Raw genomic sequence first — 18744 nt, 5'->3', positions numbered from 1 at the left:
AGTACGGAGTACGATGCAAAAGCATGCAGCACCAGAAGTAGCATTAATGATAAGAAGTATCTTATTTATTATCGGTTAGCTTCAGTATAACAACATTATTAAAAAGAATAAATTCAGAGACTCTAAAATGCTTTAAAATGCATGCATTTAGTTGTATTCACTGTAAAAATAAATTATATGGCTCTCAAGGAAATGCATTTTAAAATATGTGGCTTTGATGGCTCTCTTAGCCAAAAAGGTTGCCGACCCCTGATCTCGTGGTTCAAATGTGAATGACACCTCTCATGGCAATTTAAAAAATGATCTCAAAAATGTTGACGATAATGTCGATTATCAACGATAATTTGCAGCACAATTATCGCAGCAGGCCTACTTATTGGGAACACAGTGGAACCAATTTCTAACATGATCTAATCCCTGGGGAAGGAAAAGCGCACTTTTTTATGGAATTCTGCCCGTCATCCATAATCCTTATGTGAGACATGAACACACGTCTTCTGTGCGTTCTAAAGATATAAAAACAGCTAGCATGTGGGAGCTAACAATGTACGTAACGGGACACACCTATTACTACCATGAAGTCCTCCAAAAACACAACAACAATGTTGTATTTACATAAAGCGTGCTGAAAGTGCGTGCTGTCTGCTTGCAAAAACGCAGGCAAAGTCGGAGATCCGTACGTGGGGAGTACGGATTTGGGAGCATGCAGACATGCCGTAGCACTTTTAGTGCAGGAGGAACTTTCGCTGCGTGCGGGCTGCGTTGTGCTACGGATTCACGCCCAGCACTTGCAGGTTCTTGTGTGATTGTCCTTTTAGGAAACCTCGCAAACACAACTCGGAATGTTTGAGTGCATGCTTGTCTGTTCTTTGTCCTCGTGTCTTCTCGGAGTGCAGGTAAGTCGTCTGTTCTGTGTCTGCTCTCGTCATTGGACAAGTCCCCAAATGTGCTTAATCATCTTTGTCATCTTTGTGTCTCAAATGACACCGTGGAGGTGAAGGTTTTGACACATTTTCAGCCTTTTGTGAGCAGCGCTTCAGGAGTAGAAGCGTTACACAAACGCAGACTAAACTGTGGTGTCCTGAGGTTTTCACCGTAGCCATATTGCACTGAACAACAAGGACAGGGAAGTGTGTACCGCTCCTCAGGGCATTGAATGGGTGGCAACTGGACAGAACAGGCTCAATTCATGTTGAAAGACTGAGTAGGACTACAGCAGTCCTATTTAGCCAGACTAGAGCTGCCTGTAGATATGAAAGCTGTAGTCCTATTTAGACTAGACAAGGTAGGACAGCACTAGTCTGATGAGACAGGCAGCCCTAGTCCTATCAGACTGGTACTGTCCTACGTAGACTAGCCTGTGTAGGATTGGGGTTGTCCTATCCAGTCAGACTACTGCTGTCCTACCTGGTATTTGCGCAGGCTTCATCAGTTCTTGCTCAATGACTAGGTAGGACTAGAGCTGTCTGTAGATAGGACAGCTGTAATCCTATTTAGACTAGACTAGATGGAACAGCACTAGTCTGCTGAGACAGGCAGCTCTACGCATATCAGACTAGCGCAGTCCTACCTAGTCTTTGAGCATGCTTCTTCAGTTCTTGCTCAAAGACTGGCAGCAGCTGCCTGTAGAAAGGACAGCTGTAATCCTATTTAGACTATTTAGTCTTCCCAAACAGGCAGCCCTATCCCCATCAGACTGGAGCTGTCCTACCTAGTCTGCCCTAAGTGGGATTGGGGCTGTCCTATCTAGTCATAATAAAGCTGTCCTGCCTAGTCTTTGAGCATGCTTCTTCAGTTCTTGCTCAAAGACTGGGTAGGACTGGAGCTGCCTGTAGATAGGAGAGCTGTAATCATATTTAGACTAGACTAGGGGACAACATTAGTCTCCCCAGGCATGCAGCCCTAGCCCTATCAGACTGGAGCTGTCCTATCTAGTGTAGTCTAAGTAGGGGTAGGGCTGTCCTTGCTGTCCTGCCTAGTCTTTGAGAAGGCTTCATAAAGCCATGATCAAATACTAGATATGACAGTTCTAGCCTTAACTAGACTACAGCATCATATATGTCCAGAGCTGTCCTATCTAATCAGACTAGAGATGTCCTGCCTAGTCTTTGAGCAGGCTTCATCAGTTCTTGCTCAAAGACAAGGTAGAAGACCTGCCAGTTCTGTCCTACCTGGTGTAGTCTAAATAGGATTACAGCTGTCCTATCTGATCAGACTAGAGCTGTCCTATCTAGTCTTTGAGCATCAACTGACTTGGATGAAAGAGTATTCACAATGAGTTCCATCGCATGTGGTCTTGTACATGAAATGTGTTTTAGCTGAAGTCTTCATTGCAGGAATCATGGAGTCGTTGACTGTTTTATTTCACGTTGGAGCCACATGGCTGCAAAGAGTTGCTTGGGAATGAGTGTGGAAGCGGGACGGGACTCCCAGTGGGCGCATCTCCTGCTGTGCTAAAGTTGTGTGGCTGAGTCGATAACACTAATCAATGCTGTTAATGACAACAACACGCTGCTCATTAATTGTTCTTGTTTAGACCAGATGGAGATCTACGTAACTATCTGTCTGTAGCTATCTGTCTATGTGTCCATCTATCTGTTTGTCTATCTATCTAGCTGTCTATCTGTCTATCTATCCATCCATCCATCCATCCATCCATCTATCCATCTATCCATCCCGCTAGGCGTCCAGTTACATTCCCGGCAACGTTGTGGAGCTTTTATGACATCACTCAGTCGCTCTCGAACGAAACTGCAGGCATCTTCATCGCTAAGGTTCAGGGGGGGGGGTTTTGTGTGCGTTTGTGAGTGTGTGCGTTTGTGTGTGTGTGCACAAAGGCTGGGATAATCCTCTTTGCAGCCGAGTAGAGTGATTGCTCGGAAGCGTGCACTTGCTTGCAGGCATCAGGACTCCAGTCTCCTTTGGGGTTTGGAGCTTTGGCTGTCAAGTCCCCATCTTTCTCCACAAACCTGATATAGATGATCTAGATCTTGTGCTTTTACTCCACGTAGTGGCTTTGGCCTCATTGACCTGTCCAAGTCAGCGTTTCCTCCTCAGTGTGGAAGTGGAGGCTGCTGGCTCTTTAAAGGCTGAAACGTAGACTTCGGGCGACAGGCGGGGTACACCCTGGACTGGTCGCCAGCCAGGGCAGGGCAGTACTCACACTCACATTCATACCTATGGACTATTTTGAGTCGCCATTAACCTAACCTAACGAATGTGGGAGGAAACCGGAGTACCCGGAGAAAACGCACAGGGAGAACATGCAAACTCCACACAGAAATGCCCAAGGGAGAATCGACTCAGGTCTTCCTGATCTCCAGACTGACTGTGTTGGCCAACATGCTAACCACTAGACCACCGTGCGGCCCCGTGGCTTCAAATTAAGGGAATGTCGTCAGATTAGTCTTTGACTTTTAAGAAGCGTCAACCTCCAAACAGCTGACGCTGTTTTAGGCCTTTTTCCTCCACTAAAAGCTTTAACAGCAGCACATTTGGGATCAGGTTTCAGACCAGGGGTTCAGATTAGCATTAGGTTTACAGACTAGGGTTTCAGATTCGGTTCAGGGTTTCATACTAGGGTTAGAGTTTCAGACTTGAGGCTGAATCTCAATTCTACCCCTTAGCCCTTCCTCTTCGTCTTACCCGTTTAAAACCTAGGGCCAAGGGAAAGAAGCCACTAAGAAATGGGCCACCACTTGGTTCTTATTACGTCATCACCCTTCACCGCTTGCTGGCGGTGACATGGGCAGATGAGATGATTAAATGGTTTCTAATCAATGTTTCCTACCATAAAGTAAGGTGTTTTCAGTTTTATATAGACTACCTCACATAAAGCCTACCTAATAAAAGGCAAACATTTGTACAAACTGTGACATTTATTGCAAAACAACAAACAACTCTAATAGATAACAGCTTACAAACAAGACCTGTAACAACATTTACAAAAATAGAAAATGTAGCAATTGCATTTTGCTGTATTTGACTTTTGCATACTGAGATTGTAGCTTTTGAAAGGTCCGGAGTCTGTATTTTGTAGCAGCTGACTTCACTTGCCTCAGCATCTACTGCAGGAATGACACATATGCATGAATGAGGGGCAACAACGATGAACTCATTGGAAATACAATAATAGTAATAGTAGTATAGTAATAGTGTGCTGAAAACAAATATAGAGTGATGGCAAAAAAAACAGATGGGACAACAGTAGATTCCAAAAGTTGAATCAAGTTTGTATTGTGGTGTGCTGTCCACATATGGCCATGTTGGGTACATGTTTTTATTTATTTCATAACTCGCGAAAACCAACAATCGAAACATGGTGAATATTTACGTGGAGTAGCAATTGATTGACTATATACTGTAATAAAAGATGAGTGATGTTACTGTGAAACTCAATAATTATGCATAATGACTTACAGTACATTTAGGCTACTGTATGTGTTTCCTTCGGTATCTGCGCTTCCCTTTTCTCAGCGGGTCTTGTAGCTCCGCCTACCCCTTTGTTTCAAGTGTGGTCAGTGACCACACTTGTTTTCAAGGGGTGTGTACCCCTTAGCACCTACCCCTTACCCCTCGGTTTAAGGAGGGGTAAGGGGTAAATGCTTCTCGTGAACGTGCAAAACCCACGGGTAAGGGGTAGAATTGAGATTCAGCCAAAGATTAGGGTTTCAAATTAGGTTTTTAAACAGTTTTCAGGTTAGATGTAGGGTTGCTTTTTTTCTTTGAAAAAAGGATTTATTTGAACAACAAGTTTTGACAAGAAAAGTAGGGATGTTACGAGAAAGTCTTACAAAGTCGTGTTCTTCAAATTCTACTGGAATTTGTAATGATTCCAGGAAAAAAAAAATGTCCTTATAATCTTAATTGTTGTGAGGGGAAAAAGGCATATTGTTTTCAAGGAGACTATGATGTAATAATAATAATAGCATCTCAAGAGCCTCAGCGGTGTCTTTCCACATTCAGAATTCTTCCTGCCTGAGGGGACTCCATTAATACCTTACAGTGCAGCTGCTTGAAAAAATCTTTATTTGTGACCTCAGATTGGAGGGGTCTGCTAAAAGCTTTGAGATTATTTGCTGGGGGGATAAGGGAGGAGGCTGACTGAATGTGACATTACTTGCACTCATTAGAGCTTCCAGGCACAGCAGCATATGTGCATGTATGCATGCTAGCTTCATATACTGTAGCAGCACACTGTTCCCATGTCAGTGTTACACTGCAGTCCAACACTCACACACACACATTCATGCTGGCCCACTTCTGATTTTGCATGGCAGCTCAGGAGGGACATCTGACTTGAACGCGGCAAATTGAGTCGCTACTACCTGTTTTACTGTGCATATGTAAAACTCTTGAATCCTGAATCTTATAACGGTCATCTGCATATTTATTAAGACACAGAGAAGAGCAATGTTTATGCAGCAAGACAGCAATGGCGTCAGCAGCTAAGATAAATGCCCGTGGTGTGGAAGGAAGCTGTTGGATGAAAGGAATCCATACATTAATATCGGCGTTATTTGTGGCTCCATAATAAGAGTACCTCACATTTATTTCCAATTTAAGAATCCACCAATTCACACTAATGCTACATATTACCTAACAACTTCAATATTTTAATTATTCACTTATTTTTAATAGGAATGTGCAGTATAATCCGCACTCATTGTTTTCAGAAAACAGATGATGTGTTGTATAATAGTTTTTGTAAAATTAAATCCCTGTCAGTGCTTTGTTTTTGCCCAATAAATTTTGGTCTTGACTGGAAACGCAGTAGTTATGTAAGACATGTGCACTGTCAGGATACTTTGTACATAGCTGCTAAAGCTAACTGAACTGTTGCCATCTACAACGGTGTAGTTCTGTCTTCTTGAATGCTCAGTGTTATTTTTCTTAACTGGTGTAGCTAGTAGTAGAAATAAGTTATAAGGATTAATAATAAAGTAGCGTGTAATATTAATATGCAGTGATAGCAATGGCATGGCCGCCATGTGGGTTGGCCCAGCTGTTGTTTTGCTCCTCCTCCATCCACGTCTGACCGCCTGGCTCACTCCATCCCTCCCTCTCCATCTTGCTGTCATTTGCGTCCTTGCTCTCAGCCGGGGAGGAGGTGACGTGATGAAGAAGCAACTTTGCCGGCTTTGCCAGTTGGTGAGCCGCGTCACTAATGCTAGTTTCGCCGTTACGCTTTAGCTAGTTAAAACCTTGATCATTTCCCCCCCCTTGTTTTTGTTGGCTTCATCCGTTTTTTTCTGCTGTTGTGTTTATATTATTAAGACGCCGTTTGCGTGCGTGTTTGGCTTAAAGGGACATTTATTAAGTTTTATAAGTCGTTTAATAGAACGTTTACAAGTCACGCTAAGGTGGCTTGCCGCCAGTGACTGCGCATGCGTGAAGTGTGGGTGGTTTGGTGGCATCAGGGGGTTATGCTTTACCGCGTGAGGTTGTCAAGACAACGGGCGACGCCGTTCGTCTTTCTCGTCTTGCGCGGCTTTGTGACGTCACAGCGCCGCCAGTAGGCTATAAATAATGCTGGAGGAAGATGCCCAACTGCCAGCCTGATGGATGGATGAATTCTGGAATATCCTGGAGGGTTTTTTTCCTGTACTAGTTAGGATGCCAGAGCAGACACAATCTTTGACTCAAAAGTAAAAGCATGAACTCTTGCTGGAGAAGTCGGGTGGGTTTGAGCTGTGTGTGTCCTTACCTGCTTTTGCAAATTGTGTCAGCATTGACCAAAACACATGTTTATGTGTGTGTGCGTGCAGGAGGAGCAGGCCGCCAAGGTGAAGGCTGATAACATTCGGGTTGCTCTGGAGAAGATCAAGGAGGCCCAGGTGAAAAAGGTGAGTCTTATATGCCCACTGGACACAACATTAGGTACACCACCTGCACTGTCTATTGGGATAAGTCACAAAAACATCACAAAAATCTGGTTTGATTGACACTGTCAGAGGAAAACGTTGCTTAATTATAGTTCAAGGCATGGCAGGCCTCTGCAGGTACCAGAATATTGTGTGTGTGTGTGTCTGGCAACATGTCCAGCCTATGTGGGTCAGGTCAGTGATACTCCACAATAAAAGTGCGGGTCGATAACAGCTGGGGTCTAACACACACACACACACACATACAGAGACAACACTCAGCATAATGACCCTAGCAAATGAAATCCTCAATCCTACAGAGGGAGGAAGAGACATGCTGGATTAACTGCCTGGATTTAACACACACACACACACACACACTAAACTCCAGATACCTGGCAAAATGTATGTATTCTCTGTCACACATCAACTTGGAAGAGTATATTTTAGCTCTAAGACAAAAAAATCGTTTTCATATTCTGCAACAAATGTTCTCATTGGATACAGGAAATGGAATTAATCTGTTCCAGGGTCAAACGTAGTTGTCATGAAACCTTGAGGCCTTTTTTGCAGTACACGTACACGTACAATTAAAGTGGTCATGACAAAAAACAAACAATAGCAAAATGAGAGTAGTCACTTGATAAAACATTTTTGTCATTCTACCGTCATAGGTAAATAAACAGTTATGAAATAGGAGTGACATGAAGTGGTGAATCCACACACAGAAATGCTGAAGGTTTTTAGTGTAGTCCGTGCATATAAGTGTTTTAGGTTTCATTTGTCCCGAAGATCATATTTCTGCTCTCTTGTTGAGAAGAATTTTTTTTAACGTTTTTGGTAATAGTTTGCTTTATGCATCATTTTAGCAAGTTTTAATAATTGTGATTTTAGGAATAAAGGGTTTGTATGTTCCATGTAAGCGGCATTATGGATCATCCTAACTGCCCTTTTTTGGAGCATACAGTGTAGTTCATGAGTGTAGTGTACTTTTATAGTTGTTTCCCCATATCTCCACACAATACAGTAAGTTAGATATGCTAATCCCAGAGAGCCGTAGTGAGTATGGAGTTATTGTTGGTCTAGAACAAATTTAGCTTTATTCAGTCTTGAGGTATTTCTAGCCAGTTTATGTTGGATATTTTTAATGCAAGATTATCAGCTCATATTATCTATTGTGACGCCGAGAAATGTTTATTTCCGTTTACCCTGTCAATGTCTGTGCCTTCAATTTGTATTTGCGACTGTGTATCATTTTTGCACTTACCGAAATAGCATTATTTTAGTTTTACTTAGGTTTAGGGATAGTCTATTATTATGGAACCATCTTTTTAGTATAGTTAATTCCTCTCTGATTTTTTTCCATTAGTTCATGTGTGCTATCTCCACAGAAGAATGCGGTTGTATCTTCTGCAAATAATACCAATTTCAAGTCCTTCGCGACTTTACAGATGTCGTTTATATATAGATTAAACGGTTTTGGTCCCAGTATTGATCCTTGGGGCACGCCGCACGATACCTTCAAGCTCGCAGATGTACAGTATTTTCTCCTAGCTTCACATGTTGCCTCCTGTCTGCTAAGTAATTAGGATGTTGTGATTAATTGTATCGAAGGCTTTTGTCAAATCCATAAATACTGCAGTGCACACTTTCTGTGGTCTACAGCATTGGTCATTTCCTCAGTGATTTCCTTTAGAGCCATGGAAGTTGAAATGTTAGTTCAATTCATTATTCAACTCATTTTTATTAATACACTAATTCCCCAATGAACACAATTGGTTCCAGATGACCATTCGCAAGTCGATTTGTTCTTAAGTTGAAAAAAATGTAATATTACCAATTATATAGGTACTACATGTACGTGTATACATATACAGTATGTGCATGGCTCAGATCAAGGGTACCCTTTGCTGTCTTGTCAAGTACATTACCTTCGTGTCCGCCTGCTGATGAAAGTTTTGAAGAACATAATTCCATGGAAAAACAAACCCCATGATGATTACAATGGTTTATATTCATGGAATAATTACTCAACTCTGCAACTAAAGTGATTATTTGTGTATAAAAGAGTAAAATAAGATTATTTGAACAAAAGTCTAACACCGAGTGGACACTGAGTTATGTACTTTACATTTAAGAAAGAGTGAACTTCGGAGGGTTGCTATGGGAAATGGAAGACGTCTCGATCTCTGGTATGTTGGGTGTGTGTTTTGCAATGTTTGAAGTTTGTGTTGATAACATTACCAAGGTCTATCCACCAGTTTCAAATTTTAAATGTAACACTTGGGTACCCTTGATCTGAGCCATGCACGTATGTATGTAAATATGAGTTTGGATGTAGTAGTAATATTAAACCAGGATAATTAATGAAAAAAACAATAATAAAAGTGATATAAGAATACGTAATGATAAATGTTATTGACCTTTGAAGATGAGTGGTCAAGCATACGTCGTTGTGGTGGAGGAGGAGGAGATATTGAAAAAAAGGACAAATGGTGGTGGTTAGACTCTTCTAAAAGAGGTAGTGTTCTGTGGGTGGTGTAGAATTAAGCAGGCCTATTAACTCTTCATAAACTTTAATCACACGCTCTGTCCGGGTTGTATCATGCAACTACAACTTAGCCTTCCTCTCTCCTCTTCCTCGACCTGTTGGTCCCATTAGCAGTGTCACAGTGCCCTCTACTGGTCAAGCATGTAGCAGTATAAACATGGACTTATTACAAGGCAAAATACAGTACATGAAAATATAGACCAGTCAGCTTGCGTTTGTATCTCCGAATGTTCACTAGTCGAATGTTCTTAAGTTGGGGACCTAGTGTACATTTGTCCAACCTGTTGTTGAATAGCTTTTCAATGATTTTTGAAACTTGAGGTAATAAGGAGACTGGTTGGTAGTTTGTAAATTAATGTAATGTTTAGCCGTTTTCATTTTGTTTGGGAATTTACCAGTCTGGAATGATAAATTACTGATGTACTTCAGCGGTTCTGCGATCTGTCAATGACTTCCTTTTTTGTTACCCGAGTGAGGAACATGGAGTTGAGATTCATGTCTATAGTTTCATTCCTTTCCTCAACTTGCAATGAATTTGGTATCTTTTGTTCCAATTTTGGGCAAATATTTACAAAGTAGGTATTGAGCCTTTCGACTACCTTGTTCATATTATCATATCTAATATTTCCCTCTGTAAAATTGTAATGATGCTGCAATCAAAGATAACCCTTTAGCCACCTAGCTAGCATGTCAGAACAAGCCAGGCAGTAATTAGCACTTGGCTGGTAACTATGGACAATATTAGCAGGAGAAATGCAAATGGTCTTACTGCCACCTTGCCACGCTTTTAAACAGTCCAACGTCATGTGGGTTTTTGAATTTTTATTTCCATCTTCAGGGCAGAAACATTTGTCCCATGAAGTTTCAGTTCAGACGAGGCTAATGGTGTCTTATAGAAATGTGAACAAGCTTATTCCGTCTCCTTGAGTGTTCCAGCAAAAGCCTTGAACACGACAAGCGTGGCATAAAATAAACAAATAAATAACAAACAGAAATTAGTAATCAACTTCAGTTAAATGTTATGTATTGTTTGTAATTATGTTCTGCATTGCTCCATTTTTGAAAGCGTACTGTAAATTTGCAAAAATGACATTTATAGTTGATGGCGCCAGCCATGATGAGGTAGCTCTTGCTTGTCAGTCTCATTTCCGGAAGTGATGCCATGCGGGTACTATCACTCAGTTACACAAACATAGCGGTGTACAAGACAGAGGATGGTTACAGTGATTATAGTCAAGATTTGAGCCATGTCTTAAGTTTTTGTAGAGAAAGAAACATTTGGAGGTGAAATAGAGAGCTTTTAGAACATGGACCTAAGCCTTAAGACATGGAGATGAAGACCAGTCGCCTTCAAAACATAGAATGGTAAGTTTAAATCATGTTGCTATCATGGAATAGTGTGTAGAAGACATGCAAACAAGACCTGACTTGCTCTGTTCAGTGGCAACTTTGACGCAGTGGTCAATTCTTCCTTGTTTTGTGTACCGGAAGAATAGCATCCTTTTTCAAAATTGCGTTTATAGCGTACTTTTGAGTCAAATGCTTCTTGTAAAGGTGTTCGTTTATAGCAGTCATCAGTAAAATGATCACTGCAAAGAGCAGAACTCGAGGTGGGCATCTATCTGTCTCTTGTTTTCTGCACTTGCTTCATTCATTGTTGTGTTAAATCTTCCTCTTCTGTAAAAGAAAACAAACTTACAGTATCACTGGGATACTGTCAACATCCAGAAGCAACACACCATTTTGGCACGACAACTATTTGGATGAAAAATATACTGAACCGAGTCCACCATCTACTTGAGGTGGCATCACTTCCAGAATGAGACTGAACATCGAAAGCTAGCTCATCATGGCCGGCGCCATCGACTATAAATGTCATTTTTGCTAATTTACAGATGGCTTTCAAAAACGGAACAATGTAGAACATAATTACAAACGATAATAATAATAATAATAAATGAATCATGTCAGGGACCCTTTGCCTACTGTGTGATAACAGGAACTGATGAGGTGTGACAGTTTAAGGAACTGGAGCGAAACACTGTACTCTTTCATTTGGCCATATTGTACTGAGCAGCCAGGACAGACATTATGTCACACTTTAGTTCTGTTGTTATCGTAACCTTTTTTTTTTTTTTGTCTTTTCCAGTGTGGATATTCAAAAAGTTGTGTAATTTGGAGTACTCACATGTTACGTGTGTGTTGACAGCTGGTGATCCGTGTTCATTTGTCAGACGAGAGCTCCAAGACGATGATGGTGGACGAGAGACAAACGGTCCGACAGGTACAAACCCCATCCCACCCCCCTCTGCGTTACAACAGTCAAGTACTTACTGTATGTAAGGCTAGACGAATGTATTGTTGTGTCCTGTTGTCAGGTTCTGGACAGCTTGCTGGAGAAGTCCCACTGTGGTTACAGTCCAGACTGGTCACTGGTGGAAACCATCCATGAACTCCAGATGGGTAAGAAGACACACACCGGGCCCCGCATCTATCAACAGCGCTCTCGCTCTGTTGAAAATCTACTAGCTACTGCACATACAGTATGTGTGCATTTACGCAGCTACGTGGAAAAACATGTACTTTTCATCTGTGGAGGTCAGAATTCTAAGTCCAAATTTAACAGTTTAAAAAAAAAGGATTCACGTAAGGTGGTGATTTTTTTTCATCTGTAAGGCAACCTGGCAATCAATATTACAAGAAAAACATAAGCAATTGGGAGAATGAAGTCATAATATTAAGGGCAAAAGAGCCATAATTTTAGCAGAATAATGTTGTAATATTACAAGAAAAAAGAATAAAGTTCCAATATTAAGAGGAAAAAGTTATAATTTTACTAGAATAAACTTGTATTATAAGAAGAAAAAGGTTCAATTTTGTGAGGAAAAAAAGCCGTAATATTAAGAGGAAAAACTTTGGAATTTACTAGAATAAAGTTGTGTTGTTACAAGGAAAAACGTGCAGTTTAGGGAGAATAAAGTCATAGTATTAAGAGGATAAAAGTTGTAATTTTACCAGATTAATGTTATATTATTACATAAAAAAGTGCAATTTAGTGAAAATAAAGTCATAGTATTAAGGGAATAAACGTTGTAATTTTACCAGATTAATGTTATATTATTACAAGAAAAAAAGTAATTGTAATGCAATTTAGTGAGAATAAAGCCATAATATTAAGAGGAAAAAGTTCAAATTTTAAGGTTGTATTAATGCAAGAAAAAAAGTGGTCATGTTAAGAGGAAAAACTTTATACTCTTACTAGCATGACCTCATAATATTGCAAGAAAATAGCTGCAATTTAGTGAGAATAAAGTTGTAACAAGAGGATAAAAGTTATAAATTTGAATAGTACATATTATGTCATATTACAAGGGGAAAAAAGTGCAATTTTTGGAATAAAGTCTTTTTTTCTTATTAGGGGAAAAAAAGTGTAATTTTGTGAGTAAAAAAGTAATATCTACAGTATTAAGAGAACATTTTTTGTGAAGAAATTATGAAAACAAATGTTTTTTACACAATAAAGTAAACACGTATATGATGAAACAAACATGATCATTTCAGTTGAAAACAGCTTTCATTTTACAAGAATTAAGTTGTATTTGAATGAACTATTTTTGTATTTATTGATGAAATGCACTTTGTCACAGCGTTCCCCTTGAGAAATAATGGAAAGCACCAAATCTAGCCTGCATATTGTTCTTTAAAAGCAAAACCACCTCGTGAGGGTGTTGTGATGGATTCAGTGACGCCCTGAGAGTACAAGGACCAGGATGAATGAGAAGATCACTGGTGTAGCATCTGGCGGTGGTACAAGGTGTCCTACAGTACTTGAACGCAAAGACTGCATGTGCTCACAACACTTTCCTCCGGGGGCTGGGGGGAGATGTGTGTTTTGCGGGCGCATATTGTACTATCAGCTTAACAGTTTTTGACACACACACACACACACACGGTGTGTATGTAGGTCCCGTGCAGTGATGCATGTGATGTAACCCACATCTTCAGGGCTGTAGAAGCAGTCAGCCTTGTGATGAGGAGAAAAAGGAAGTAGGAGCTGAGGAGAAGGACATACACGGCATAGAGCAGCCCCCCACCCCCACTGTGTGGACTTCCTATCACATCGTAAAAGCTGAACTTCCCTGCTTTTCCCACGGGAAATGAGCTAATGTCATCAAGTTGCTGTAAATACTGTACATCATCCTGACTTTAGCCATTGAAATGAGATGTACTGTATCACGAAGCTTTCACGCATCAGCTTGGAAAAGACGTAAGCCATCAATCCACCCAATGTTCAACTCCTTTCCAGAACGCGTCTTTGAGGATCACGAGAACCTGGTGGAGAACCTCCTGAACTGGACCCGAGACAGCCAGAACCGCCTCATGTTCACAGAGCGGATTGAGAAGTACGCGCCTTTCAAGAACCCGCAGGTAAGTCACCCAGCTGACGAACGCACCTGGTATGTTTGCTTCTCATCATCACATGCTTTGCTGTGTGCTTGATGCAGAACTATCTGTTGGGGCGGAAGGAGACGTGCGACATGGCTGAGCGCAACAAAGAAGCTCTGTTGGAGGTGAGGTGCTGTCCCCCCCCCCCCCGGCAAACACATCTTCAGCCCCGAAATGGAGCAGAAGCTAATTGCCTCGAGTCTCCGTTAGTTGTGTTATTTTATAAATGCTTGTTTCATCAAATAAACTCATGCTACTCCAAAATTAACACAGTTGCACATTTTTGATAGGATACACATTTTGTAAAATGAAATGCTGCAATTTCACCTCATTTTGGAAAAGTCATTTTACAAAATGGCGTTTAAAAAAAATATATTGTCAAATGAAATTTAAAATATATCGTTTCAATTTAATTTTAAATACATTTAATTTATAAAATCATTTACAAAATGACATTTTCAAAAAAATACATTGTAAAATGAAGTGTGTGTGTGTGTGTGTGTGTATATATATATATATATATATACACACACACATATACATATATACTTATATATACTTACATATATATACATATATACTTATATATACATATATATTTACATATATATGCATATATATTTATATTTACATATATACATATATATACATACATATATATACATATATATATACATACATATATATACATACATATATTTACATATATATACATACATATATACATACATATACATACATATATATACATACATATATATACATACATATATATACATACATATATATACATATATATATATACATACATATATATACATATATATATATATACATATATATATACATATATATATACATATATACATACATATATATATACATATATACATACATATATACATATATACTTACATATATACATATATATTTACATATATATACTTACATATATATACTTACATATATATACATATATATATATATAACCATGTAATACAAAATGTGTGTTAAAAAATTATTGTAAAATGAAATTTGAAAAGAAAAGTATGAAAATTTTATTTAAAAAAATCATTTTACAATGACATTTTAAAAATACATTTTTAAAGTCAATTTCAGTTTACAAAATGACTTTCAAAAATACATTGTAAAATGAAATGTCTGTGTGTGTGTGTATATATATATATGTAATTTTAAATTCATTTAATTTTTTATAAAATTATTGTAAAATGAAATTTGTAAAAAAAAAAAAAAGTATATATGAAAATACAATGACATTTTAAAAATAAATTTTTCAAAGTCAATTTCAATTCACCAAATGACTTTAAAAAATGTATTGTATTGTAAAAAGAAAATAAATATGTACAATATATTATATTTTATATATATGAAGGTTAGCCGCAGTAAGACAGAGTACATGTGTGTGAGTGAGAGGACCCAAGTGGAAGAGTGAGCTTACAGGGAGAAGAGATAAAGGTGAAAGATTTTAAGTACTTAAGGTCAACAGTCCAGAGCAATGGAGAGTGTGGAAAAGAGGGGAAGAAGCGTGTACAGGCAGGATGGTACGGGTGGAGAAAAGTGTCAGGTGTGATGTGTGATAGAAGAGTTTCAGCTAAAATGAAAGGAAAGGTGTACACAACTGTGGTGAGACCAGCCATGTTGTTTGGTCTAGAGACAGTGTCAATGAGGAAAAGACAGGAGACAGAGCTGGAGGTAGCAGAGATGAAGATGCTGAGGTTCTCTCTGGGAGTGACCAGGAAGGATAGGATCAGGAATGAGTACATCAGGGACAGCACATGTTAGAGGTTTTGGAGATGAAGTCAGAGAGGCCAGACTGAGATGGTTTGGACATGTCCAGAGGAGAGATAGGGAATATATACTGTTGGTAGAAGGATGCTGAGTTTGGAACTGCCAAGCAGGAGGCCTAGAGGAAGACCAAAGAGGAGGTTTATGGATGTCGTGAACATGAAGGACATGAAGGTAGTTGGTGTGAGAGAAGAGGATGCCGAAGACAGGGTTAGATGGAGGCAATTGGTTCGCTGTGGCAACCCCTGAAGGGAAAAGCCGAAAGGAGAAGAGAAGATTAAAAAAAATGTAATTGTAATTAAATTCCATTTAATTATAGGTCATTTTACAAAATGACTGTCAATTTCAATTTACAAAATGACATTTTAAAAAATATATTGTAAAATGAAAAATAAACAATATGTACAGTGTGTATATATATATATATATATATATAGTTAAAAATATAATTTGAATTTTTATTCATTTAATTTTAATTACTTCAATTTACAAAATGACATTAAAAATATATATATATATTGTAAAATGACGTTTTTAAAAATGTATGTATTTAATTTTAATTTAAAATGAATAAGGATTTGACAATACAGTATATGTTTATATAGTTAAAAAACATATATATTTTACAAAATGAGTAATGCAAACCAAAGTTGAGCTGTGCTTTATTTGCGTTTAGTGAAAGTAAAAAAAATAAGGCCTCAATTACAGGACATCAACAGCAAGATGGTTAATCATTTTTCCTTCCCATTTCCCACCCGTGCCCACGTGCCAGGAGTGTTTTGGGGGCAGCTCTGTGTCTGTCCCTGAGATGGAGGGCACACTGTGGCTCAAAGAGGACGGCAAGAAGTCCTGGAAGAAGCGCTACTTCCTGCTTCGGGCCTCTGGAGTCTACTATGTCCCCAAAGGCAAAGCGAAGGTATCAGAGCGCCTCGTAATGGGAAACGACGGCCGGCGTCTAACGTGGTTCTTGTCTGCGCAGGCGTCTCGAGATCTGGTGTGTTTTCTCCAGTTGGACCACGTCAACGTCTACCACGGCCAAGACTATAAGAGCAAGTACAAGGCTCCCACAGACTTCTGCATGGTGCTCAAGGTACAGTCACCTCACCCAAACTGAATGATTCCATATTATTTATGGGTTCTTTTATAAACATCTATAGAGACAGTGTAGTCACTGTGCATGTGTGTGTTTGCGCAGCACCCTCAGATCCAGAAGAAGTCTCAGTATATCAAGTACCTGTGCTGTGACGATGTCAGAACCCTCCAGCAATGGGTCAATAGCATCCGCATCGCTAAGGTGCGAGAGCAAAGATCTGATCTGGAAACACAGTCGACCGTGAAATGTGCACAAAGAATAATTTAGCTCACATTCCTTTTCTCTCTGTCTGCTCAGTACGGGAAGCAGCTGTACATCAACTATCAGGACGCCAGGAGGAGGACGGAGGCGGCCTATGACTGGTCCTCGCTCTCCTCCTCCTCCATTAAGTCGGGATCGTCCTCCTCCAGTCTTCCAGGTAAGCAGCGAGTCTGCACAGGTGGAACGTCTGACTGTCAACAATAACCACTTTGATTGTGTCTGCTCACCAGAGTCCCAGTCCAACCACTCCAGCCAGTCTGACAGTGGCGTGTCAGAGATGATGTCATTGGGCCACACCCGCTCGCAGAGTGTAGTCAGCTCCATCTTCTCTGACGCGTGGAGGCGGGGCACGCAAGGAGGAGAGGTGTGGACCAACACACACAACACATGATTGTATTTATCCATCAGGTTTCCTCTTCTTGCTTTCCTGCCAGCGGTCCAAGGTGAAGGGGCGCATGGCGGTGCCCCTGTGTGCAGGTGGCGTTGGGAGTGGAGGTTAGACAGGAAGTAGGGTGTGTGTGTGTGTGTGTGATTTGGGGTTGTGACGGTGCAAGGAGATAATCAATGATTTGTCTGCATGATAAAAGGATGCAAGCCATAACCCTAAAGCACAACTGCCTGGACTTGGTAACCATGCAAATGTGCCCCCTAGTGGCTGTGAGCAGTATAGCAATAACACTGAAGCAAAATGCATTGCCATGGTCATCATGACCATGCCTTTTGAGCTTGTTGAAAAAAGCCGGATCTGAGTTTGATACATTTGTTGTCCTCGTCTTTGCACACTGACTTTCCGTGTTTGTTGTTGGAGTAAAAAAAAAAAAAAAAAAAAAGCTGCTGGATTACAAGGTGACATTTTTTTACACATCAAAAGACCACCACAACCAGTGGCTAGCACGTACTGTATATTTATCACTATCATCAATTCAACTGCATACAAATTGTCTGTGTAGTGAATAGTGAAAGGATGCAACTTTTTGTAACGCAACACATGAAGGTATGCTGAGAATTTACAGTATATTATATATTTCAAGAAAAAAATGCATCTCAGCTTTGTCATATAGGTGAAAAACCTATATTTTTTTTACATTATTCCCATTTGATAACTTTTTACTTTCGTCGTGCTTCTCATCTTCCATTATTCTTAGCTGTGTGATGTAGGTGCAAAAGCATATTAGAATCAACTTCACTTTTTTTTTGCAGTTTTTTTCCCCCAAATATTTCTATGCTGTTCTTCAATAATCTTTGTACATTTTCTTCCCATAATATTTTGACTTTATTGCCATAATATTATAACTTTTTCCCTTTGTTTTATTTCTCAAAATATTACGACTTAAAAAGTAACAGACTTTTTCTTTAATATTTCAAACTCTACGCTACTAAAATTATATTATTTTTCCTCGTTATATTACAACTTTATTGTCATTATTTTCTCATAAGAATACAAATTCTTCTGAATAGTTTGCCTTTTTTTTTTTTTTTTTTTAGTAGTAATATTTTTAGAGTGTGGCACGGGCTGTAAACGAGCCCCGGGCTAGGCTTTTTACATTCAATGCTAGCTAACGCCAGAAGCCAAACTTTGCCAAATCCCTATCATTAGCTAACAACCGCACGGAATGCGCGTGCCTGTGTTAGGTACGCCAAGTGCCAAGGAAAGTTAACACCCTCTAGGCAGCCAGCAGTTTAAGATGGATGTCGCTTCTCCTTGCTTGCCTGCACTTGACTTT

At 39.6% G+C, this 18744-nt stretch overlaps 1 protein-coding gene across 8 annotated transcripts in view; it reads left to right on the top strand.

Annotated features, from left to right (window-relative positions):
* The window catches only part of raph1a (Ras association (RalGDS/AF-6) and pleckstrin homology domains 1a), an 82722-nt gene that overhangs the window by 61181 nt on the left and 2797 nt on the right, over nt 1-18744 (top strand). For 7 of the 8 annotated variants that reach the window (XM_054787090.1, XM_054787085.1, XM_054787091.1 and 4 more), the window contains 10 exons: nt 6768-6845; nt 11624-11698; nt 11793-11877; nt 13721-13842; nt 13920-13985; nt 16439-16582; nt 16646-16756; nt 16862-16960; nt 17057-17177; nt 17251-17384. In XM_054787090.1, the coding sequence (XP_054643065.1) occupies nt 6768-6845; nt 11624-11698; nt 11793-11877; nt 13721-13842; nt 13920-13985; nt 16439-16582; nt 16646-16756; nt 16862-16960; nt 17057-17177; nt 17251-17384 (1035 nt within the window). Of the gene's footprint in view, nt 1-3238; nt 6151-6767; nt 6846-11623; nt 11699-11792; nt 11878-13720; nt 13843-13919; nt 13986-16438; nt 16583-16645; nt 16757-16861; nt 16961-17056; nt 17178-17250; nt 17385-18744 lie in introns of those variants that run through there. The other variant, XM_054787092.1, reaches the window with a different exon arrangement.

This window comes from Dunckerocampus dactyliophorus, chromosome 9 (assembly GCF_027744805.1).
Source record: "Dunckerocampus dactyliophorus isolate RoL2022-P2 chromosome 9, RoL_Ddac_1.1, whole genome shotgun sequence".
NCBI classification, from domain to species: domain Eukaryota; kingdom Metazoa; phylum Chordata; class Actinopteri; order Syngnathiformes; family Syngnathidae; genus Dunckerocampus; species Dunckerocampus dactyliophorus.
Note: the sequence above shows the minus strand (reverse complement) of the source record. Positions and strands in the feature narration are given on the sequence as shown.